The sequence below is a fragment of the Thermoascus crustaceus genome (assembly GCF_041956765.1).
Source record: "Thermoascus crustaceus strain CBS 181.67 unplaced genomic scaffold VTN00scaffold_2, whole genome shotgun sequence".
Lineage (NCBI taxonomy): Eukaryota > Fungi > Ascomycota > Eurotiomycetes > Eurotiales > Thermoascaceae > Thermoascus > Thermoascus crustaceus.
The window spans coordinates 1,968,852-1,992,339 of record NW_027192528.1 but is presented as its reverse complement, the minus strand read 5'-3'; the positions used below and the strand labels follow the sequence as shown (position 1 = coordinate 1,992,339).

The window sequence follows — 23,488 nt, the reverse complement described above, 5'->3', positions numbered from 1 at the left end:
GGCCTAGCATCCTTAATGCTACCAAGGTACCTGGCCAGGTCCTGCTGTACCGTTCCGTTGGACATGCATACCGAAGCTAGGTCCGGCCCGCTCTCTGGAGAACGGAGGAGCTCCGTGGCACGTTTGATTTGCGAGTGGAAAGGGGCGTTTATGGACAGCCATGCAAGCGGGGAAGAGCATCATCAAAGTTACGTATGCTATGCAGTACCTAATGTAGGTATGTACAGTAGTGATTATGGAGTGCAGGATTTAGCGTGCATGGCGGGTCCCATGTACTGGTGATCACATATGGATCTTCATGCTTCCTCTCCTTATGAGTTGGCTGGGGGTTTGAAGATCATGGGCACTTCCCTTCTACAAAAAAGGCAAAAGGTGCTTAGATGTTCCCTTTTTTTTTGAAATTGCCTCAATTGTGTATCTAGATAGGAAAAAAACACAAAGGAAATCTGCAACAGCCCATCGATCGACACTTGCATATCCGCATTCCGCTCTCGCTGAAAGAACGGGAGACGGAAATAAGACAACAACTAAGCATGAGGATCTCCTAAAAAACACCGGGTATGAGACCTGCACTATTTCCGCTGATCTCTTCGAGACCCAGCAACAGGGACAGAGGCAATGGAGGAAAGTTGACAAACGAGAATTAGCTGCTGGAATCCCGAGTTAACATGAAGTTAGGTCTGGTGGTAGTGAATTCCACAGAAAAAGAAATCTCAACGACGCAGACTTTCGGGGAGTTGTTCAATTAGCGGGAAAACAGAGACAGGGCACAAGAAAAGAAAAGCATCATAGCCAATCCGGAAACAAATCCTCCCTTTCCACTGACAGCAAAAATACACACGGAGACTGATGTATGGGACTTACAACCAAGTGTAACAAAAAATCGGTGGTAGAAAGAAGATAAGACAGAAATTTGAAGGAAAAAAATAATCGAAAAAAAGAGACACGCTGATAAGTAAATCCCGAGACGACAAATGAGGAGTTGAGAACGTCAACAGCACCTGGTTCTGTTCTGTTCTCCAAACCCTCACCATGCGTTTCTCGGGTGTTCTAATGTCTGTGGTGTCCGGAAAGCACCAGATCTTTCGTGTCTTCGTGTGCGTGTCGTTTTGAAGCAGAAGCATATGGGAGGAAAAAGAATAAAACTGTCCAACCACCTAGATTTGCAACCAAGCCTTTTATCGTTTTGTGATTCGAGTCCTCGAGATGTTCGAAGGGGGATATTATGGAGACGGCGGGAGACGGGCTTTTAAGGTGAATAAAAATTATCGTACAATGGCAGTCATCTGACCCATCGGATGCAAAAGTAGCAAATCTGAGCAAGCTAACTGTGAATTATCGAGAACGGGTATCTTTTTTACCAGGCCCAGATCTTGAGCTGTATGATGTATTAGCAGATGCGCTGAAATCAGGTACCATCTATACTTACCAGAGAATCCCAAGAACCAGTGCATAAACTTATGCCGTCGTTGCTGACTCCGAGGCAGCTGACACGGTTCTCGTGGCCGCTCAAGGAACCAACCTTCTCCCCACGCAGAACGTCCCAAACCTATATGGATTAGCGAGTTGGTCCTCTCAAAGAGGAGCTTCGGAAGCAAACAGCATACCTTGCACTCGAAATCATCGTAACCGGCAAACAGCAACCGTCCCGACACAGAGAATGCAACAGAGGTAATACCACACAGAACTTGGTCGCTCTGAACAATCATGTTAGTCCATTGCAATCCAGCCTCCATTGAATGAAAGATATAGGGACAATAGAAGTGAAAGAGGGGATTTAAAACAGGACGGCATGAACTGAACATGAATCAAGCATACCTGGTAGGTGTTGAGCTCCCTGTCCGCTCGGATATCGAAGAGGCGGCAGGATGTGTCATCCGAACCAGTTCCAAAAGCGTTTCCATCAGGGAAGAACTGGATGGCGTTGATATCCGATTCGTGCCCAGCAAAGGTCTGCACCGCCTTTCCGGTACGGATATCCCAAAGCTTGGCAAATGCATCGCAAGCACCCGAGACAAATATGTTCTGGTTGGTCGGGTTGATGCTGATAGACATGACATCGCCAAGGTGGTCAGCGAACTCGGTGACTTTCGACCCCGTCTCGATATCCCATAGCATGCAGGTCATGTCTCCCGAAGAGGTAATTATTCTACGGTCGTTGATGAAGCGACAACAGGACAGGTAGCCAGAGTGTCCAGAGAGTTCTCGCGCGACACGGGTAGGGCCCTCGCGGGAGGAGAGGTTGTAAATGGAGCAAATGTTGTCGAGACCACCGCAGGCGACGTAGTTCCCGCTGGGGGCGTATGCACAGGTCATAACCCATGAGGATCTCAGCGGAATCGCATGGACCTTGTTCGTGGTGTAGGCATCCCAGATGATCAGCTTCCCGTCCTGAGACGCTGAGACCAGATGGCGACGGTCAGTCGACCAGTGCATGGCGTAGATCTTGGCTAGATGGCCCTTGAGATTTCGCCGGGGCTTCATCCCGATTCGAGGGAGGGGTTCGGTGTTGTTCTGGGCGACTTCCTTGACTGCACGGAGAGCATGGTCAGCATCTGTCTACGCAGGCGATCGACGGTTCGTGAAATAAAACCGGCGCAAAAGCTCCCGGAGGAAACATAGAAACAGCCAGAGGTGAGGAGGGAACCGTACGGGACGTGTCTGCCAGCTCATCCTTCCTGCGCTTGATCTTGTCCTTGAGACCCTCAGCTTCGCGCCTGGCCGCGGTGATCTTGGCCTGCATCTGCTCGCCGCTCATATCGGCCGACATCTTGACGGATTGTGCCCCTGGAGCGCTGGAATGTCAATTGAAGGACGTAACTCGTGGGATGGAGATGAAATTGGTCGAGAAGAGATCCAGGGGGCAGGAGGGGGACGGTGAGAGGACGTTGTGGAGTTGAGGCTGCGGAAGCGACCGAAGGTTTAGACCGGGGGGGGTTGGAAGGCCGGGCGCTTAGGAAGCACAGGGGAAGAGACGGATAGACGGACCGCAACACAACCACAGCAGCGAACGCGATCACTGAAGGGAGTTGAGATGCAGTCGACAGACGCGACGGAAATGGGAAGAGTCAGAAAGAGGTAGGATGCGGCTACAACGGGGGAAGAGGGATGGAGAGCAGGAGGACGGTTTGATGGGGAGCGTCTGGTTGGCCGCGGACTAGCCGGGTGGAGGGGGGCAGCGAAGGGGAAGGGCTTAAGGAGAGCGACGCGACGGGTGGATTAGATCGAGCAACGGTGGATCGTGGAACTTTGGAACGTCCAGAAAAACAACATGAGAGCGCAGCAGGACAGGATTAACTACGGCATAGTTCCTACGCGCACAGCAGCGAAAGCAGCATCCCCGGCAGGGACCAGAGCGGAGACTGGGCCGAGCGCCTGCAAGTCAAAAACCGCGGCGCCCCCGGCTTGCTCTCCTTCCAGAAGACATTCATTATTCAGATTCGCCGCGCAAATATAGGGCTCATCCTTGGCCAGCTATGGACATTGGTCTCTTGATCATTTTCTCCCTCCGTGACCCCATCGCACCTCCTGGCTAACGCAGACTCCAGTGCGGTAAAAACTGGACGATGCACGTCAAAATCTCCCGGCGCCCTTCCCGGACGCTGCGATGCTTTGCTAGAATCCCAAGTCGGCCGACCGCGCATCCACCGTGCCGGAGGACTCGTTCTCTAACCGCGTAGGCGAGTCTCCCCAGTGGGTCGGGCTGCTTGGCTTTGGATGGGTCTGCGGCAGTGCGGCCGCCCTCTGTTCCCTCACCCAATGATGGTCTCCACTGGCATGATGATCGCTTATGACCGTACCTGGCCGGTCTGTCAGATTAAAATTCTTCAGGTATGGCGTTGAACGCGACTGGATTTTCCTGGAGTCCCGACGCATCCCTCGCTCGACAGATCAGGTTTCGCTCAGGAACAAGTCCCGTGGAGCTACCGTCCCAGTTATAATGGGATGAAATCGCTCTGACACACCATCGTGGCATGGTCCGAGAGGGAGGTCCTGCCCCGGTTCACGATCTCATCCACCTCTGTGCCCGTTGGATTCTGAAGATCCAGGAATCGCCAGCACTGGACATTTCTCCGGGACTATGGCATGGGAATCCAAAGGGGAAACGATAACGCGGTTCGGGCAGTGGCCGCATCTCCACTAGGTTCCAGCCGTCAACTTGGGCCACTCCTTGACAGGCCAGACAGGGCCAGGAGCATTGCTCCTGTTGGCCCTGCTTACTGAGCAAGGAAACGTGCAGCCCTTCTCCTGTCTATCAATCCCCGGTTCCGACGACAGTTCGTATCTTAACTCCTCTTCCCCCCTGCTACCCCTGGGCAGTCGTTTCAAGCTTGGCTCGGTGCTCCAGACTAAGTAAGGAGTAGGTCAGTCTTCATACCAGCCATTCATATAATAATAACAACTGGTACCCGTTACCTGACAGGACAACTCCACCGTCATCATCATTGCAGCTGGAGACCAGATGCTCGGTACGGAGTAGGGCAATCTGAGTTCGGAATACAGTCATGATTCGCAGTCCTTGCAGGTCTTGATGGTAATCTTAAATTTTAAGGAGTACTCTGTACGAAGTGCTACTCCGGACACATCGAAGACCTCTAGGCAAACAGACTACAGAGCACCACTAGGGCTGTAGACAAAGAGCCTATATCGGTAGTTGACACATGTCTAGCCATACTCGGTCAGGGGTCCGATACCCGCATCTGCAAGGATCCCAACGGGCCAACATGTCCCATTGTTATTCCAACGGTTTAGCCGAAAGCTACGGAGCAGTATGCTAAATATGTTCTGGTCAGGGGTACCACATGATCTGAGCTGATACTCGTGTTTTATAAGAATCTTTTGGGATCTTCGATAGTTCTTTTTTCTCGATGCTGTCCCAGCTGTCTGGGCTCCTAACGAGATCCAAAGATCTCAGTGATGTTTGTGCGCCGTACACGGCGTGTTCGCACATACCGTCACGCGTCAGCTGCTCTCTGTATAGTCTGTACAACGCAGCTCGATTGTGATGCAACCACTTATTGATCTAGATGCCAATAGGTTCAGAGGTGTGTTATTCTCCCCTCACATCCAGATGAAGCGACAGGGGTAGTATGCCAGCAGCTTTCTTTGTGCATTAAATTGCCTGCTTCTGGGCATGGGCGAGTGTGCTCCGAGACGCTAAATAATGAAAAGAAAACTGACAAGACCAACATATTCACTGCCTTGTAAGGACATTATTTTGTCGAGTAACTAATTGGAGGTTATGACGTGGTGTTGGATGAGACATGAAGTCCATGCTCCCGCCGTGATTGGATGGGATAGGGAGCTTGTGAGAGTCATCAGGGCGCTTGCTGGAACAAGCGACTTTCAGGCAGAGGAAGGTTGGCGCGTGGACTGGCAGAGGGAGTACAGAAGTGTTGTCGCTGGTTTCTAATCATAGCACTCATCGACTCAAGGGACCCGATCGCCGTGCGGTTATGAGATCCGTCCTTCGCCCAAACGGACAATGCAGCCGCGAGTGTTCTGCCCAGGCGGATTTAGCCTCGACTGTCTCGCCCCATGGGATGCTTAACCGCCAAGGGGCCCTACGCGCGAATTCTAGAACTATGAATTCTTGCTTGCCCAGATGCAATGGAAAATGATTTGGGCCTTTTGGCGATGTGTCACACGGAAGACAGCCCCTCTACCGACTTGGGTGCTTGCGACACAACGTCCTCTCTATGGCGTATATGAATAGCATAGCCAGCAGTTACTTTTAATAAAGGTGAAACTGGGACCGAACCCTTGGCCCCGACGCCTGTCCGGGGGTTGTTGCAGGCTCACGATACAGCGTGCTTCATGCTCGAGTAACAGACGGGCAGCATCATGCATCCGAACGGGGTGGGCTTCCAGCGGCCGATAGGCCTTGGGTCTGCATCCCCACCCTATCCATGATTACTCCAGCGCTCCCACTCGGCCATGTTCCTTTAGGAATAGCAACAGTAATAGTCTGGGGTTCATCCCTCCATCAATAATAAGAATAAAAATAATGGGAGAGACATAGATGTATGGAGAGACCGGCAATTGAAGTGGCCGGAATAAAAGAAGACCGATTAATCAACGCAAAAACAAAAAAGAACCAGTAGATTCATGGTCGCTTCCGTCACAACGGCGGTAGCCTGGTACTTCTCACGGAGATAGGTATATACATCATCTCGATCGTCTCGAAGACTTAACAAATCAATTGAAATTATTTGAGAACAGATGGAATGAAGAGGCGGCGGCGACAGGGTGGTGGCTCAGCTCAGTGGCGGAAGAAGCGCGCGGTGTTAAGGGTCCGGGCCCCAAGCCGAGACGTGACAATCTCTGTCTTTCGTTCTCCGCCCTCATCCTCGCCCAAACCCAGAGCCCGACTCACCTTTTCTCTCCCCGTCGGCAACGCCAGCCCCATCGCGAACCTCGACGTCAACCCAACCACCGGCCTTCATCGTCCTTCTTCCCTTCGTGATCCTTCATCAATCCGTCCCTCGTTGTTCTCTTTTTGTACTTTGGCTCTGCATCTGTGTCGCAGCTGCCAGCCTCCACGAAAGCTCTCTTAGACAGATCTTGGCCCGAACGAACCTCCCTGTTAGTCCCTGTTCGCTTTGACCGTCTTCTACGAACTTGCCTTTCTCCCCCCCATCCCAACAACGACGTGCTGTTCGCATACATCGTGGTTGTTTCCCTACGATTCTCGATGAATTTGGCGATTTGAATCGGTTCACATAAATTATTGGGTTCCCTGGACGCCTTCCTATCAGGAGCGGTGTGCCGTTGACGTGGTTAGGACCTTGGAGGACACAACATCGGGCTCACCCTTTCTCTCCTAACACCAGGGGATCCATCCGGCCAGAGTCCATCATCCGGTAGAAAGCATATACGCATTGAGGTTGTCTTGCGGCCATCATGAGGGAGGTGAATTTCAGCATTCCCAATGTGAACAAGGCATCCGTCAATATCACGACGACCCTCTACGATCGACGGGCCCTTGACTGCACCTCGACCCTTCCTCTCATCAACTCTCTCAACCATCTAGCCTACCTGACCACCTCGTCTGCTCGGATTCGGGACATTCTTACGGTCGATGGTGGCATTGAACGGCTAGTATGCATCCTCAAGGAGGGGAGGAGCAAGGACCTGATGGAGATGTGGAAATGGAGTCTCGCCTTTCAGTGTGTCGTCAACATCGGTGTGCGGGGTTCAGAAAACGTGAGGACAAGGGTGGTTGAGGCGGATATGGTCCCCGTAATCGCTACTATACTCGACAATTACATCAAGGTTGTCGACAAATTGCGAGCACGTGCAGATGCAGAGTCTCAACGATCATCAAGACATCCCAAGCCCGTTACGCGCACACGCGATTTAAATGGACGTCCGTCAGTCATCGACCGGTCATCAAACGTGGATGAGCGTCAGTCTCGTCGACAAGCTCCTCCGCCCTCCATAGAGATACCCCAGCCTTTCCCTCAGGACCACCATCCGGCCGATGCTAATGCGATGGAAGTCACACCCTCTCCCCAGGTGGCCATGACCTCTCCCCCTGAACGGACGACTTTTGGCCGTGAAGTTCACAACCATAGATTACCGGATGGACGTTACCAACCCGCAGCGTATCGTCTAAGAGCCATGCAGCCCCTGGCCACTGCTGTGCCTCCCATGGATGCTGCAGATGGTTTTGGCTTGCGCCCTGTCCGTGACACCGACCGGCTCCCCAGCATGCTCCCTCAATTGCAGACCGGCGTTGTTTCCCAGCCCGAATCCCCTACGACCCCAAGTGGCCCGGCCCAATCCCGAAACATCCCTCAATCGACTAACAGAAGGCAACGGCCTGCCATCAGGCAACACCCGTCAGGATCTGGCGAGTCTGACGATGCAAACGGAGAGGACTCGACGATGGGCGACGACAATGTGTCTGGAGAAGCGGCAGAGCCGATTGTTGGGGTTCAGAACGGAATGGAAATTGATGATGTCGGTGACAGGGAATCGATGCTGGAGGAGGTCTCCAACCCTCACGGGTTGACTATGACAGGTCCTTCTGAGGGGCAGGATGCGGAGACTTTCAACATCACACATCGGTCTGCTGTGGACGGTAGCATGATCAACACAGCCACGACGCAAGCTAATGGTACCATTGGCTTCTCCCCTACTCAGGCTGCCAACAACGCCAACTCCCCTACACTCGCTCCAAACCCCTACTCCCTGTACCTCCGTGACCGGTCCGCTACAGCTGCTCAAGGAGTCCTAACGGCGATGCCCCGGGACGAAGACGTCTTGATGTCGCTGCAGCTTCTTGCGTACGTTTCCAAGTACTGCAACCTTCGATCTTATTTCCAGCACTCCCACCTTGTGCCGAAACTCAAGATTGGCCGTGAACTCCAGTTGTTGGATGATCCCACCGGTGCTTCCATCCCGCCGCCGGATCCTTCAGAGGAGGAAGATGAATATTTGCTACCGGACGACTTCAACATTTTCCCCTTGGTCGAGAAATTCACAGTACGGCACCACTCGAAGGACATGCAATACTGGGCATGTGTGGTGATGAGAAATCTCTGCCGAAAGGATGAGTCGCGAGGCGGAATCCGTCAATGTGCATACTACCAGTGCGGGAAGTGGGAGGAGTTCCAGCGGCAGTTTGCCAAGTGCCGCCGCTGCCGTCGCACTAAATACTGCAGCAAGGACTGTCAGAAGGCCGCATGGGTGTATCACCGTCACTGGTGCCACTCCACTCCATGAAGGGGTTAATATCGATGCATCTAGGTTGCATAGCGTAATTTCTCCATTGCATGTGTTTATTTGTTGTCGCGCATCTGTTCTTGAGGCTTCACGTTCTCTCATGCATGGCATCTCTGTACTTGGGCAGGCTCCATGTTCTCCTGCTCAGTACTTGGCGGCGTTTGTATTCGACCCAAAGATACCTTTTGTATGTCATCATCCATTTTGTTTTGCCTGCAGGTTCTGTTATCTTTTTTTGGATTGTAATAAGGGGCTCAGCCTCCTTGAATGTTCACATGCCTTTCTTGCGATCATGGATAAACTCTGATCTTCGGATCGACTGCTATTTGTTTTCACAATTTTGGAGCTAGTTTCTCAATTACCGACACCCACGAGTTCCCTTTGTTAGTAGTTATTATTTCAGAGTACTCGTGCCATGCGGCCGTTCAAAATTTCCTTTCATTTTCAGGTTCGATATTTCCTTCGAGTTTATTGGTGCTGTCGGTCTTCTTCTGCCTCCCTGTTGTGCTTTCTTCTGTCCTAGCTTGAAGGCTCGGGACTACTCTGTATCTTTCTCTGGTCTGGTGCACAAGTGCATCCCTTAGCTCCACCTATACCAATTGGATAAACTTATATAGCTTTACTGGAAATCGTCTTGTCCTTGATGGTTTGACTAGGAATGCGCTTACACAAGGTCATCCAGATTCTCCAAGTCAACTGTAGCAAACCGGACTACGTATACCAAATGCAAAATCGCTTGATATTTACATTACCAAGACCCAGGGGTCACAATGCGGGACGAGAGAATCATTGAGACCTAGGAGCTAACGCTCTGCCAGATTGAGGCTAATTTGATACCGACGATATCTACCCTCAGGACGAATATTCCTCTTTCTTGAACCCGTACGTTGTCGCTAACCGTGATGCTAGATGCTCCCTGGCAGTCAACGCCCGCTTCCTGGGCTCCAGGTCTCCAGCGCCGCCGCCGAACCCGACCTTGCCGCTTCGAGAGATGTTCTGCTCCCGATGCGCGGCGACCAGCTCGCTCGGCACGGGCACAAGCTCCGTCTCATCCACCGGATGGCAGAAGAAGACGATGCTGTAGCGATCCTGGGGGTTAGGGCAGCGTTGCTCTGAGAGCGGGAAGACAACGCGGTGCACGGTCGACTTGAGGATGCCGTCCGTCCAGAAACTGAGGAGGTCGCCGATGTTGATCAAGATCGGGGGGAATGACTGCTGTTGCGATGACGTCCCGTTCTGCTGCTGCTGCTGCTCTCCATCACTACTGGCTGCTTTTCCTGGCTGCACCGGCACCGGAGCCCAGGTCCCTTCTGGCGAGAGGATCTCGAGACCTGGCTGGCCCGGCCACTGGAAGAGGAGCGTGATGCTGCCGTAATCCGAGTGTGCGCCAGCCCGGACGTCAACGTCATGCTGGTAGCCTGACGATGCGGGGGAGTTGATGGAGGGGTAGTAGAGGAGGCGGAGGATGCTGCCCGTGGTGCCCTTGGAGGGGTCGTGTCGGGAGGTGAAGAAGTCGGAGGGTATCTATTTGTCGTCTCAATAGAGTTTCTCCTCATGTTTTGGTTTCATCATAAGGAGTTGATATCATAAAGTGGAAAGGACGGAGTTTTTGGGATACAATACATAAGGTGGTTTCGGGCACTCGCGTTTTGGGATATACAAAGGGACCAGGCATCTATCATCTTCCCTCTATTAAACGTAGGAAGAATAGCAATAAGAAGAAAATAAGACATCCAAATACTCACCCCGAGCCCCAACGCAATCAACTCCAGCACCCTAGCACAGGTCTTATTGCAGAGCTCCATGAAACGGCCCAAATCCGCCTCATGGGGCGCGAGAGACGGAGGCAGCGGCTGCTGGGCCTTGCCGTCTTTAAATTCGCCAAAGTTCATCGCCCTAGAAAGCAGTGAAGGTGAGTGCATTGGATTTTAGTTTTAGATTCCTGGATGTAAAGCAAGTAAGGAAGAACTTACTCTTTGAAATCGCCCATCTGTTGTTATATTGCGTTGCATCGCATGGCACGCGCTGTGTGTAAGCTATATTGTCCATAAACCGATACGATATATACCGTATGTATATGTACTATATACATGTACAATGTAACAGAACAGATAGAAGAGCCATGGGCTACGGTACATACCCGTTGGTGCTCTGGATCCAGCGTCTCTGTGTGCATCCCGGACCAGCCGCGGTTCTAAATATTGAGGTCAGTAAAGGTGCCTGTATGGAAGCCCATATCCAGGACGGGGACGGGACGGGATGGGATAGGATGGGATAGAACATACATTCGGCGAAATCTTGCACGAGGCTTTTTCCTCGCGGGGGGAGGAGAAGAATTTCTTGGACTGTGCAGCATTAGCATTGTAGAAAGTTGGTTAGTGGCCTGAGTTGAGGAAACAGTGATCTATCTACATTATAGATAAATCGGGACATGAAACGAATTGCATAAGAAAGAAAAACAAAAAAAAAAGAGCTCAGACTTCGGGGCAATTAAGCAGGTAAGTAGGTAGTGTACGCACCAATCCAAACATCCCCTCCACATCCTCCGCGGTGAAATCGCTCCCGGCGCTGTTGACGTAGAAGAAGCCGAACTTGGCGGCCGCATCGATCATGGCCTTCCCCACGGAGAGGTCGTGCGGGTTGGAGATGTCGATGACGGGCAGCTCGATGAAAGGGCCGACTGCTGCTGTTTCTGCCATTTTTTTCTATCTCTTTGTTGTGATGAATAAATGTCTTGCTGATAGGTGCAGTCCACGGGTCAGTATCGAGGGCTAGCTATATGGTTATATTGTTCTATGACGTGCAGGGACGAAAGGCGGAGAAGAGCGCTTATCAGTTTTCTGAGCTTATCCCGTACTAGTAAAGTTGTGCCTCCGACAGCAGCAGAGAGTCTATCAGACTATCAGAAAAGCGGGCCGCCCCGTGCCTAAGGCCTAGAACCCGTCTTTCGCGCATTCCAATGTTATCATCGTAGTATTAGTACCTGCAGTACCTCAGCGGAGCAACCTGACCGGATCTGACAGGCAAACAGGACCGATCCATTTATTCATTGGGATTCGGATCTTTCCGTCCAGATAATCCGTGCTTGTCAGTGTCGAGGAGGACTCCAGCGGTCTACAGAGTATCTCGCCGCTTTTATCTGCCCGTTGGGGTATGCGGCTACACAGCGGATTAATACCAGGGTGAGGTTATGTGCAGTAGATCTGGGGGTAGTTGTTATTTCTGCAGGATGCTTGCCTGTTATGTTATGTGCATGTCTGGGAATGCAGATTGCTCTAAGAGACTATTATCATGCCTTCCGGCCATTGCCTGCCAACCGGGAGATTCAGGCAGTTAAAGTATGCTCTTAAGTAGGTATTTACGGCCTTTCGGTCCCGACATTCGTACCAGCTCTCCCAAGTGATTTTGGAGGATATATGCTGGTTTAAATGGACAGACACAGGCCAGAATTCAACGCGGAGACATGGCAAACCAAGAACGTGGCATAATAGTAAACTTCCCAGGCTGCAGTAAGTATTGTGCTGCGAATATAGATCTCGCTTTTTTACGAGACATAGGGTCAAAAGTCCTAAAGATACTGCAGCTGGACTTCATTGTATGCAAAGCATAATATTGTGAGCGGCACAGGGTAACATGCCAGGACACCACAGTGAAGAAGGGATCCAACCAGCGCTCCAAAAAGGATGGCAACAGTACAAAAAGAGAGAGAGACATAAGATGGCCTGGACGTAGGCGTGTCTGAATGCTGCTGGACCTCTCCAGGAGGTCATCGTCCGCGCCGAGATGTCTTCACTTAGAGCACCTGCTGCGACTTCTTCTTTTTTTTACCAGTTCCAGCAATCCATGTCTTTCTTAAAACCAGAGCAGGGTAAACAGCTCCCGACCACAAGGATTGCATCTCGAAAGCTGGTTTTGCAGACCGAACCATGTCGACGAGGAGCCGACCGTTGGTGGTGGGCGGTGACAAGAAGAAGAAGCGGCGGAGCGGTGCCGCGATGCAGGTGAGTGGCCGCGCTCGCTCTTCCTGCCCACGCGACGACAGAGCGCCAGGCTGTCAGGCCCTCAGGCTCAAGATCAGCGTCTCTCTCTCTTGTGGTCCTGAACCTCATCTTCCCGTTTGACTTGGCTCTATAACCTGACCCCCTTGTGCTCATTACTGCCCGACGCCGTGCCCCGGCGCGCTAGGGTGTCCAGGCTCTCCGTTTCACTAACCTTCGAGCTCTCCATGCCTGGCATCAGCGATCGCATCTCTTCCCCGTGAACTTGAGAAGAGCTCCCGCTAGCAACATGCCTGGTGAGTGCGCTCACGTCATAGCTTCTGTACCAACACCACAAGGTCTGACTGGATTTCTTCCCATGAACAGTTCGCGCGTTGGACGAATGGGCCGTCGGCCGCACCCAATTCCTTCCCCTCTCCGCACTCAAGGGCGCTGTAATCGGTATCGATGCGTCGCACTATATCTACCAGCACCTGCACCACCATACCACCAGGGAACCGCTTCTGATCGCGCTTGGCGGCTTCCCCTTCGCCCTCAAGAGCAACATCGAGAGAGAGCTGCAGACCTTCAAGAACCTGGGCATCGGCTGCGTCTTCGTCTTCAATGGCCTCGACTTTGGCAAGAGGGAGCACCGGCCTCACGTCCGGGCGGAGTCTGCCCGTGCCTTCGAGCAGGCCTGGGAGCTCTATGACCAGCAGCAGGCAGACCAGGTTGTGGATGCGTTCAGCAGTGCTGGTATGTTTGACATCTACTTCTGCTGAAGCCGTGGGGTACTGACAGCGGGGTTCTGCAGGGACTCTGGAGCCCGAATTCCTCTACCGGTTTTTGCAGAGGATTCTCCACGAGAACGGTGTTGAGTTCCTAGTCGCTCCCTACAGTGCTGCAGCTCAGGTGAGTGAGGATAGCTTTCGGGGTTTCACATCACGCTGCTAACACCGCGGGCAACATAGCTCTCGTACCTGGTGAACTGCCCGAGCCAGGTAGTCGACGCCGTGTTCGGTCCCTCTGACATTCTCCTTTATGACATCGACAAGATTATCACGAAGATTGATATGGAGCAGTCGCAGTTCTATTGGATCACCAAGCAGGCCTGCCAGGAGGAGCTGGGGAGGCTATCGAATGACCAGTTCATTGACTTCTGCTTGCTGCTTGGTTCGCAATACCTGCGCACATTCCCTCCCTTTGAGAACCCAGCGTTCCCCGGAAAGATGGTCAACATCCGTGACGCTCTGGGGATGTTCAATGCCTCTGGCAGGAGTGCCATAAACCTATGCGCGCAGTTCGAGGAGGATCGTCGAGTGCAGGAGCTTCAGTACCTGGATCGCTACAAGCGGGCATTCATGACGGTGAAGCATCATGTGTTGATGGAGGTTGACGGAAAAGTCGCGCCTATCGACCCGGACCACGCGCCTTCGGACATGCACGAATTGATCGGTCAGCGATTGCCCGAGGAGCTCTACTTCTACATGTCCCGGGGAATCCTGGGTCCTAACATCCCCAATTACTTGACGTCGGGCGAAGTCTATGTGCCATTGCCTCTTGGTGCTGAGGACTCTGAGATCTACCGCCAGCTCGTGGGCGATCTTCTTACACCTCTCCGCACGCAGGCCATCTGTCTGCTTTCGAACTCACTTCACAGGTTCTACCAGACTAAAGTGATCAACGTGCGCACGTGGTATGACGAAAAGTCTGACCGGTCTATCAACCTGAAGACTCTCCCATCCGTCAAGGAAACCATTCAAGCGTGGAAGATCAGAGGTGAGCAGTTTCCGGAGAGTGTAAAGAAGCTGCAGGTTCGTCATCCCGTTCCCTTGGCCATGCTCTTTTCGAGATTCTAACATATGTCAGACCGGTCGCGGATCGTTCAAGTTCGCTGTGCAGAGCTTGAAAGATCCAGATTTTGTTTCGAAGTCGTTTGCTGGCAAAGATACACCTGTATGCATATACCCTCATGCCCCCTAGTGTCACAGATAAAGGGATCGTCACTGACCGCCACAGGTCCTTGCATCACAAGAAGACATCCTCTCAAACGTCTTCTGGCGATTCTTGCAGCTCCGAGGCTACATCGATGAGAAGCATCAGCTTACTTCTTGGGGAACGTGCCTCGAGCAGGCCCTTTCCGTTCTCGACCCGGCAGAGAACCTTGAAGAACCTACTTTCATTGCCATTGAATTGTTGCGCTTGGGAATACTGAATACCAAGCATTGGTTCTCGCACGTCTCTGGCGGACCCATGCGAGGTTCAGGTAGGATGCTCGGACCCCGGGTCTCTGTCATTGTGAAGTCAAGCTGACTGTGCTCCTAGATGAGGATAAGAAATTCAACATGTTGGTCTCTCGCGTTGCATGCATCGGCAAACTTCGCCACAAGAGCATTGGCTATTCAGGACCACTGAGCAGACAGCTTCTGTCTTATCGCTCCTTGGTGTGCGCCGTCCGTGCCACGCTGAGGGATCTGATCGAAGTCGTCCTGGCCGGGCTGCTTCTCAGCGGAGAGGCAGACAGGGATCGCAAGGACTGGACTGAGATGAGCGTGAAGTATGTGCAGGTCCTCAGAGGTACAAAGGGATGGCTGACACGTTTTCTAGGCTTCCTTTCATCGATGACAATGACTGCGGTCTTGCCATTGCCGTCCGCACGTACCTGGATGACCTTCCGCATCACCCTGAGCCTACTTCTCAGGAGGCACGATCGGAGGTCAAGGCCAAGGGCAAGGAATGGTTCCAGCACAGTGACAGCTTTACGGGCAACCTAGACATGGCCTTCAGGCTGTGGGATGCGGTGAGTAGATGTGTATTACGGATGATCTTGACGAACACGAGCTTATCCTTCTCGTAGGTCTACAAGGGCACGCAGAACGCAGGCAAGGAGTTCAAGGATGCAAAGCTGTGGGATGATGCAAACAAATGGTTGGCGGAGAGACGGTGATGGATAAAAGCATACTCAGCTGCATTTTCTGGCAGCATCAAGTGACTGATCATGATTCTCACGCCGTACTGATGGAACACGAGCTGCAGTTCAGGCATTCTTGCTAAGTGGCTGGTCAGGGGATGCGAAGCCTCGGCGTGTTCTGCATGTATTAGTAGGAATACCATTGGAATCTGACCACGTAGCATTTGGCCTGATGTGCTGATCGAGAGTGATCTGAGTGTAAAAGAAGATATACGGAGTACCTCGGATGATAATCGATCTGGGTTAAAAGAGAACCGCGGCCGGCGCAGCGAGCGGCCGGCGGTCTGGCAACAAGTGTCCTTTTCCATTCGCCGATAAATTGGCTGGAGCTCCGCCGCGCATCTATGGGAGCTCCAGGGTTCCGCCTCACCATCTTCTCCGCCTGTCGCTTTTAACGGCGGTTTTGTTTTTTTGTTTTTTTTTTTTTCTTTCTCTGTACTTTATCTCTCTTTCAATCAGAGTCGTACGCAGTGCTGAGCACGTTCGAATCATTTTTCACCCACACCTTCATCTCATCAGCGTTCCCTTAACCGCCACCTGGCCAAGATGGCTCGCTTGAGCTTCCTGCTCGTGAGCTGCTTGGCTCTGCTCATCGGCCTGGTCAACGCCAGCTCCGCGGTCATCGACCTGATCCCCAAGAACTTCGACAAGATCGTCCTCAAGTCCGGCAAGCCCGCCCTGGTCGAATTCTTCGCCCCCTGGTGCGGCCACTGCAAGAACCTTGCCCCCGTCTACGAGGAGCTCGCGCAGGCCTTCGCTTTCGCCGAGGACAAGATCACCATCGCCAAGGTCGACGCGGATGAGCACCGTGACCTGGGCAAGAAGTACGGCGTCCAGGGCTTCCCGACCATCAAGTTCTTCGATGGCAAGAGCAACAAGCCGGAGGAGTACAATGGCGGCCGTGACCTGGAGAGCCTGTCTGCCTTCATCACCGAGAAGACCGGCATCAAGCCTCGGGGTCCGCAGAAGGCCCCCAGCAAGGTCCAGATGTTGACGGACTCGTCGTTCAAGGAGACTGTCGGTGGTGACAAGAATGTGCTCGTTGCTTTCACCGCGCCGTGGTGTGGACGTAAGTTATCTCGTTCTACCGTCGTTAGATGGGAAAGACATCTGGCTAACAGTATTCCTACCACAGACTGCAAGAACCTCGCCCCCACCTGGGAGAAGGTCGCCAACGATTTCGCTCTCGAGCCCGACGTCGTGATCGCCAAGGTCGACTGCGAGGCCGAGAACGCAAAGGCCCTGGCCAAGGAGCAGGGCATCACCGGCTACCCGACGATCAAGTTCTTCCCCAAGGGCAGCAAGGAGCCCGTCCCCTACGAGGGCGGCCGCTCCGAGCAGGCCTTTGTCGACTTCATCAACGAGAAGGCGGGCACGCACCGCACCGTCGGCGGCGCCCTCGACGACAAGGCCGGCACCATCCCCACCCTCGACTCCATCGTCTCGCAGTACATCTCCCAGCAAAACTTCAACAAGCTCGTCGAGGAGGTGAAGCAGGCCTCCAAGGACTTGCAGGAGCGCTACGCGCAGTACTACGTTAAGGTCACCGAGAAGCTGAGCCAGAGCGACGCCTACGTCGCCAAGGAGTTTGCCCGGCTCAAGAAGATCCTCGAGAAGGGCGGCCTGGCGCCGGAGAAGGTGGACGACATTGTCTCGAGGAGCAACATCCTGCGCCAGTTCCTGGGCGTGCAGGAGAAGGCCGAGAAGACTGAGGAGAAGGAGACCAAGGATGAGCTGTAAAAGTACGTAGATTATTACTATTACTTATACCACTGGTTGACTTTTTCTATGTGATCATTACGATGTTGGGAAAAATGTTTGTCTAGGGACGGAAAAATGGATGTGTAGCAACATGTGGATATGGGATATAGTTTGTCATGAGCTCCGGGCGGGTCCTGTCCTGTCCTGTCTGGTCACTGTGCAGATGGAAGGGCAAAATAAAATAGGGAACGGTTACTATGTCATGAGATCTTCGGCCCCGTATAAACTGAGATAAGCTCCCAAAATCTTGCTATTTATGCTTTCGATATCCTGAATTCAATCGACCACTGTACAGTATGGACAATCTCTGAAACGTCTCCTTTCCGAGAGAGATATATTAACAACGGAAGAAACCGGCACTGTACAAAAAAAAAATGTCATGCCATAAAATTCAAAAATCAAGCAGCGTAGCCAACGGGGGTATTCCGGTCTAAAAAGAGAAAAAGAGATGCACAACCCACAACTCCGCAGAATAAAACACGAACTGGAAAAAGAATGTCCGGTCCCCTCTCCTCCTTCTCATCCTCCTCCTATTATACGGCATAGAAACGGCGAACACTATCACCTTCTCTTCCCTTGACACCATCTCATCACGGCCCATCACGTCAGATTATTTCGTCGAAGCCGCCTCCCCCGCAACACTCAACGACGCTTCGAGTTCATCGAGACGGCGCGCCATATCGTCCACTGGAGACCATCACACAGATTGTTAGCCATTATCCATTGGAAGGCTAGTCCTGAGGAGAAGAGTAACCGCCCCCTTCCCCCTCCCCCACCATCAGGGGTAGGAGACGCAAAGTCAAAAGTCAAAAGACAAAGAGAAGAGCAGAGAAAGGACTCACACTTCCCAAAAATCTCACTTGATACGCCGTCGAACTTCTTCTGCAGCTGGACCAGCAGGTCGTCGACGGCCGCGGCGAGTTCCTGAGTGCCGGAATTGTCGCCGACGCCGCCGCTGGGGCTTGGGCCCTATGAAAGAGAAGTGGTTAGGTTTGTCGTTTCTCGCGTTGAACAATTTGATTGGAGTAGGTTTGGGGGGTTGTATATATATATATATATATAGGTAGGCATGTATGTGGAAGCAGAAAAGAACATACCTGCGACGATAGAGGCGTCTGAGCGCCCGAGTCCTTGTTCTCTTCGGACATGGCCGAGTCGAGGTAAATGACGTTGGCGGGATAGGATTGGATTGATCGATTCCGATCAATAGGTACGACCAGACCGTGTACAAACTTAAGTAGAGGAACCTTCAACTCTCCCCTGAAGGTAAAAAAAAAAAAAAAGAAATGGACCAGCTCTCTCCAGCACAGCTCGTAAGGAGTATGTCTGACAGACAATAGAAGTCCCGCCGAGGAACTCCGCATCGCATGCGAGATGTTTAGGATTAACTCCTTTCCCGAACCCCCGATCTGGCGCAGTTCAAGCTAACCCTTTTTGGTATTAGCCCCCGCCTGTGCCATCTGCCCCGTGCATGGAAGCACTAAACTTAAACGGGACTAGCGCCGTCCAGAAAATTCCCAGCAGTGTTCGCGCGGGCGGTGGAAGCGCTTTTACTTGACCAAAGTCACGTTTTGATATCTCTTTTTTTTCAGGAGGGTCTTGCACCCCAGATTTTTTTGTCTCTCTTTTTTTTGTGGAGGAGTGTTTCTTTTATTTATTTAAGAACGCTCCAACATGGTCAAGAAGAGCAAGCTGCTGCTGGCGCTCGACGCCCACAAGGGCCGCGACTACAAGGCCGAGTACCGCAAGAAGCAGATGAAGGCCGCTGAGAAGAGGAAGGCGGCGAAGAAGGCCAAGTTGGAGGAGGAGAAGGGTGAAGTGAGTACCCTTTTTTTTGGCAATTGGGTTGCTTTTTTTTATTATACTGTTGCTAACGACTGGTTTTTATTTGGAAGAAGGACGAAGATCTCGAAGAGAAGAAGAAGAACAGCAAGTCCCAGAACGATGAAAAGAAGGAGAGTGTAGAGGTCAATGGCGAGAAGGAAGAGGAGTGGACAGATGAGTCGGGATCGGAAGAGGAGGAGGGGTCAGACGATGAGAATGAGAAGGAACCAAAGGAGAATGGACACAAGGAGGACGACAAAGAAGAGAAAGAAGAAAACGACGAAGATGAAGATGGAGAAGGCGACGAAGGAGAAGACGAATCTGACATCCCCCTCTCCGACCTCTCCGGCGACGAACGCGCCGACGTGATCCCCCACCAGCGCCTCACCATCAACAACTCCGCCGCCATCACCACCGCCATCAAGCGCATCTCCTTCATCACCCCGCAGACCCCATTCTCCGAGCACAACTCGCTCGTGTCCACCGAGCCCATCGACGTCCCGGACCCCGACGACGACCTGAACCGCGAGCTGGCCTTCTACCGCGTCTGCCAGGCCGCCGCCGTCGACGCCCGTACCTACCTGAAGAAGGAAGGGATCCCCTTCTCCCGTCCCGGTGACTATTTCGCCGAGATGGTCAAGAGCGACGAGCACATGGGCAAGATCAAGAAGAAGCTGTACGACGAGGCCGCGGCGAAGAAGGCGGCCGCCGAGGCCCGCCGGCAGCGCGATCTCAAGAAGTTCGGGAAGCAAGTGCAGATCGCCAAGTTGCAGCAGCGGCAGAAGGAGAAGAGGGAGACGTTGGAGAAGATCAATGCGCTGAAGAGGAGTGCGTTTTTGCCCCGTCCACTGTCGTTCCCCCCCCAAAGTCTTTTGCTAGGTTGCTAACAGTGTTACCTCCGCAGAACGGAAAGCAGACAAATCCGGCCCCACGGAGGAAGACGACCCCTTCGACGTCGCCATCGAGGAGGCCAGCAAGTCCGAGCAGCAATCCCGCAAGCGCAGCCGCAGCGACAGCGGCGCCCCCTCCGCCAAGCGGCAGAAGAAGAACGAGAAGTTCGGCTTCGGCGGCAAGAAGCGGTTCAAGAAGAGCGGCGACGCCATTTCGAGCGGGGACCTGAGCGGCTTCTCGGCCAAGAAGATGAAGGCCGGCGCTGGTGGTGGTGGTGGTGCCAGGAAGAGACCCGGGAAGAGCAGGAGGGCGAAGATGAGGGCTTAAACTTGAGTTTTGAGTCTGAGTTTTTGTTGTGGGTATATTATTGTTGTTGGTGATGTTATTGTTTGTTACTTCTCATGGCCATGATCCTCTTTTCCCTTTCTTTTTGTCTGCTGGTTTACTGGTTGTCACAGAAAAGTGTTGGAGTGGATATATTGTTGCTCTTGCTCTACTCGGGATTCGCAAAAATGGACTTTAACAAAAGCCGGGCAACTAACTGCTTTGTTTGACTGGGGACCACTGTCTGTCTCCGTCCGTCTGTGAGAGACGTCTTTGTTCCTGTATGTATGTACTATGATAATAGACCTGCATCGAAAAAAGTGATAGCATACGATATCTCCAGTGTTGTGTATGATTCGACGGTCAAGAAACAAAGCTCAGATTTCTTCTTCCTGGTATCTCGCACTATTCGATAACAATAACACTAATGTCCCTAATATCTATTTATCGAACATTGAAGAGCAGTATAGAGACCCGGAGACTGCCCGCGTGTTCTGCGAGTCGACTCACATACAGACAGCACTCCAATATATCTATTACGATAGCATCTCAGTTTCAACCTTCGTGCAGGGTCTATCTATGCATAGAACTCCCGATTAGCACATACCTTGGATATAGCCCAAGGCAAGGTAGGTACGTAGCCAGCGGTCATCGAACTGACATACCGTGACGCCAAACTCATGGCTCATACGTGACTTCCAACCCGATACGCCTCACCCGCATCGACATGCAAAGTATTGACTGGCCTATCGCCGCAAGTCTTTTTATACAGAACATGGAACAAGAACACTAGAGTTCATCGAAGAAGAAAAAGCGCCATCATCTCTTGACGCGCTTCGAGGCAGCTTCCTCTCCTGCGTCTGCGTCTCCATCTGTATCTCCTAGCATCGTGCCAGCTTCAAAGGCTCCAAAATCGCGGATCTTGCTGACGAGATGATCAACAGAGATGTTGACATTGAGACGCTGTTCCGCAAAGACGAGATCAAGTTTCGTCTTGGTATCTTCCGCGTGACCCAGGGTGTGATCCTGGATCAACTCCTTGCACCGCTTCGAGCTCGCCTTGTATATGACTTTCCCGCAGCCCTGGACCTTGCAGACCCACGTATCTGACGGGTAGTCGTCATTGTCAGGGTCAATCGTGGATGGATCCATCGCGGTCGACTGGTCAGCATCAACTGCAGCAGCAGAAATGTTCCCCGTCTGGAGAGTCTCTTGTAGAGGCGTCTTCTGCTGCTGAACGGACCCGGATCCCGAGTCGGAGAGGATCGAACGGGTCCTTCGTTTCGCTCTCGCCGAGAGCGGATCGCGGACGAGTTCGTGGCCGCGGACCTTGCTCGGGGTTTCGACGTTATCCGGGCCGTGTTCGCTGTCATCTGACATTTCAACGTCCTCTCCGCCGCCAGCGTCGCGAGCTCGTTTCCCGGCCACTTTTGCCGAGACGCTCATCTTTGGGCGCAGGATGGACTTGCGGACCCGTCGTCTTCGACCCCTTGGATGCTCATCTTTGTTCTCTTCGCTCTCATCGCTGGAGGATTCGTCTTCGTTGGACGCCCGCGGGCGCAGCGGCGTGATGGCTACGTGCTGCGCATCATTTTGCCCGGCAACTGTCTTTAGCTCCCGGTAGATAGCCTTCCGGGACCAGTCGAAGCTCGGGGTCTTCGCCTCGTCCATCAACTCAATGATAATCGGAGCCCTTGCGGTGATGAGATCCCGTGCGTATTCCTGAGTATCTATCTCGAAGCGGCTCATCAAAGTGGAGGCAACGAGGTCAAGGTTCAGCTGGCGCTTCGCCAGGTGTCCCGCCTCTTTCAAATCCAGAATGACCTGGTATATCGAATCGGCCTGTGCTTTCGCAAGGGCGTCTGGGTCAGAAGAAGAATGGGCCTCGGCCTCCTTCGCTTCTCCGTTGACCTCATTATTCGTTTCCGGTTGCTGTGGTTCGCGCAACGATTTTATCCGCTCGTAATCATCCTACGCAGGGTCAGAACCTTTGATCCAGGAATGGGTATCGGGATGATGCGCCGTACAGGGAACTTCTCGCAGAGGTGCTGGAATATATTCGTCTCCGTCCAATTCACGCCTTCCTTGCCGTTGATCATCTGTTCGAGTAGGAAGCTGTGATGCTTGTAGAAGACTTCTGCCGAATCGTCCCCATCTTCGCAGATCCCGTGCGTGTGGCCGACATACTGTAAAGCACGCACAAATGTGTCAGAACGATATCCACATCCCGGGAGGAGGGAAGAAGACCAACCTCATCACACAGGTACTCAACGCTGGGGTTCCAGAGCTTTCGCTTCCTGCGCTTCCGCGTATGTCTATCGGCCAGGAAATACAGCAGATCGATGGCCTCGACCATCTCGTTGAACATGGGCCGGTACCCCCTCGCGGGGGAGATGGAGAACCATCCTGCGCGGCCGGCGACCCAGATGCCCACCTCGCCGTCAGCGTGCTGGCCGTAGGCGTAGTGAGTCACATTATCGATGACAATCCGTTTCGAAAGGTAGTCCTCGTCGAGCACTAAAACAATTTAAACGCTTGTCAGCAACAGTACCAAGATAGATGACCATTCCCTTTCACAGGTAATGAACGTAATGCGTCAGTACACAACATACCTAGAGACTCCTGATCCTCCTCCACCTCGTCCAGACACCCGGTGACGCGCACGGGGTTATCGGGCGAGGCCGTGAGAAGGTTCGCATAGCGAGACTTGCCGGGGATGAGCACCTTGACGTCGGACAGGCTGAACTCCTGCCAGTCATTCTCGTCATCGACGGACGGGTCTCTGGCGGCCAGGACATTCTCTTCTCGCGACGTCATGTCTCCGGAAGCAGCACCAGCACCATGATGGGCGCTTCACAGACAGGGGAGGAAGGGATAGATGGGATCAGGATGGAAAATTCCTGGAGAGCAGAGAGAAAGAAAGAAAAAGAGAGAAATGGAGGTTTGTGGGTTGGGATTCCAGGACGGGAGTTGCGCTGCGGCTGATGTTCGACTTGCTCTCGATACATCG

The 23,488-nt window shown here is 52.7% G+C and overlaps 11 protein-coding genes across 11 annotated transcripts; 5 read left to right on the top strand and 6 right to left on the bottom strand.

Moving 5' to 3' along the window:
- Positions 1-288: 288 nt before the first annotated feature.
- Positions 289-667, top strand: VTN00DRAFT_4256 (uncharacterized protein; the record flags this gene model as incomplete). The annotated part of the gene is made up of 2 exons (XM_069430664.1): positions 289-328; positions 423-667. 2 exons carry the CDS (start codon positions 289-291, stop codon positions 665-667), a joined length of 285 nt encoding a protein of 94 aa, XP_069289777.1.
- A 690-nt stretch (positions 668-1,357) lies between these two features.
- Positions 1,358-2,770, bottom strand: VTN00DRAFT_4255 (uncharacterized protein; the record flags this gene model as incomplete). Its single annotated transcript, XM_069430663.1, has 5 exons — positions 1,358-1,378; positions 1,430-1,549; positions 1,608-1,697; positions 1,819-2,531; positions 2,653-2,770. The coding sequence occupies 5 exons, from the start codon at positions 2,768-2,770 to the stop codon at positions 1,358-1,360; spliced, it is 1,062 nt and encodes a 353-aa protein (XP_069289776.1).
- Positions 2,771-3,615: 845 nt separating this feature from the next.
- VTN00DRAFT_4254 (uncharacterized protein) lies at positions 3,616-4,507 on the bottom strand (the record flags this gene model as incomplete). The annotated part of the gene is made up of 2 exons (XM_069430662.1): positions 3,616-3,800; positions 4,417-4,507. The coding sequence occupies 2 exons, from the start codon at positions 4,505-4,507 to the stop codon at positions 3,616-3,618; spliced, it is 276 nt and encodes a 91-aa protein (XP_069289775.1).
- Positions 4,508-6,903: 2,396 nt separating this feature from the next.
- On the top strand, positions 6,904-8,730 carry VTN00DRAFT_4253 (uncharacterized protein; the record flags this gene model as incomplete). Its single annotated transcript, XM_069430661.1, has 1 exon — positions 6,904-8,730. The coding sequence occupies one exon, from the start codon at positions 6,904-6,906 to the stop codon at positions 8,728-8,730; it is 1,827 nt and encodes a 608-aa protein (XP_069289774.1).
- Positions 8,731-9,582: 852 nt separating this feature from the next.
- On the bottom strand, positions 9,583-11,429 carry VTN00DRAFT_4252 (uncharacterized protein; the record flags this gene model as incomplete). The annotated part of the gene is made up of 6 exons (XM_069430660.1): positions 9,583-10,254; positions 10,476-10,626; positions 10,704-10,720; positions 10,871-10,924; positions 11,016-11,075; positions 11,250-11,429. 6 exons carry the CDS (start codon positions 11,427-11,429, stop codon positions 9,583-9,585), a joined length of 1,134 nt encoding a protein of 377 aa, XP_069289773.1.
- A 1,588-nt stretch (positions 11,430-13,017) lies between these two features.
- Positions 13,018-15,654, top strand: VTN00DRAFT_4251 (uncharacterized protein; the record flags this gene model as incomplete). The annotated part of the gene is made up of 9 exons (XM_069430659.1): positions 13,018-13,024; positions 13,095-13,463; positions 13,522-13,619; positions 13,679-14,521; positions 14,577-14,663; positions 14,727-14,973; positions 15,033-15,264; positions 15,315-15,507; positions 15,565-15,654. 9 exons carry the CDS (start codon positions 13,018-13,020, stop codon positions 15,652-15,654), a joined length of 2,166 nt encoding a protein of 721 aa, XP_069289772.1.
- A 570-nt stretch (positions 15,655-16,224) lies between these two features.
- On the top strand, positions 16,225-17,418 carry VTN00DRAFT_4250 (uncharacterized protein; the record flags this gene model as incomplete). The annotated part of the gene is made up of 2 exons (XM_069430658.1): positions 16,225-16,747; positions 16,814-17,418. The coding sequence occupies 2 exons, from the start codon at positions 16,225-16,227 to the stop codon at positions 17,416-17,418; spliced, it is 1,128 nt and encodes a 375-aa protein (XP_069289771.1).
- Positions 17,419-17,438: 20 nt separating this feature from the next.
- VTN00DRAFT_4249 (uncharacterized protein) lies at positions 17,439-18,025 on the bottom strand (the record flags this gene model as incomplete). Its single annotated transcript, XM_069430656.1, has 2 exons — positions 17,439-17,583; positions 17,901-18,025. 2 exons carry the CDS (start codon positions 18,023-18,025, stop codon positions 17,439-17,441), a joined length of 270 nt encoding a protein of 89 aa, XP_069289770.1.
- A 24-nt stretch (positions 18,026-18,049) lies between these two features.
- On the bottom strand, positions 18,050-18,587 carry VTN00DRAFT_4248 (uncharacterized protein; the record flags this gene model as incomplete). The annotated part of the gene is made up of 3 exons (XM_069430655.1): positions 18,050-18,126; positions 18,282-18,408; positions 18,537-18,587. 3 exons carry the CDS (start codon positions 18,585-18,587, stop codon positions 18,050-18,052), a joined length of 255 nt encoding a protein of 84 aa, XP_069289769.1.
- Positions 18,588-19,113: 526 nt separating this feature from the next.
- VTN00DRAFT_4247 (uncharacterized protein) lies at positions 19,114-20,481 on the top strand (the record flags this gene model as incomplete). Its single annotated transcript, XM_069430654.1, has 3 exons — positions 19,114-19,257; positions 19,335-20,091; positions 20,168-20,481. 3 exons carry the CDS (start codon positions 19,114-19,116, stop codon positions 20,479-20,481), a joined length of 1,215 nt encoding a protein of 404 aa, XP_069289768.1.
- An 816-nt stretch (positions 20,482-21,297) lies between these two features.
- VTN00DRAFT_4246 (uncharacterized protein) lies at positions 21,298-23,295 on the bottom strand (the record flags this gene model as incomplete). The annotated part of the gene is made up of 4 exons (XM_069430653.1): positions 21,298-22,449; positions 22,506-22,664; positions 22,730-22,995; positions 23,091-23,295. The coding sequence occupies 4 exons, from the start codon at positions 23,293-23,295 to the stop codon at positions 21,298-21,300; spliced, it is 1,782 nt and encodes a 593-aa protein (XP_069289767.1).
- Positions 23,296-23,488: the final 193 nt, after the last annotated feature.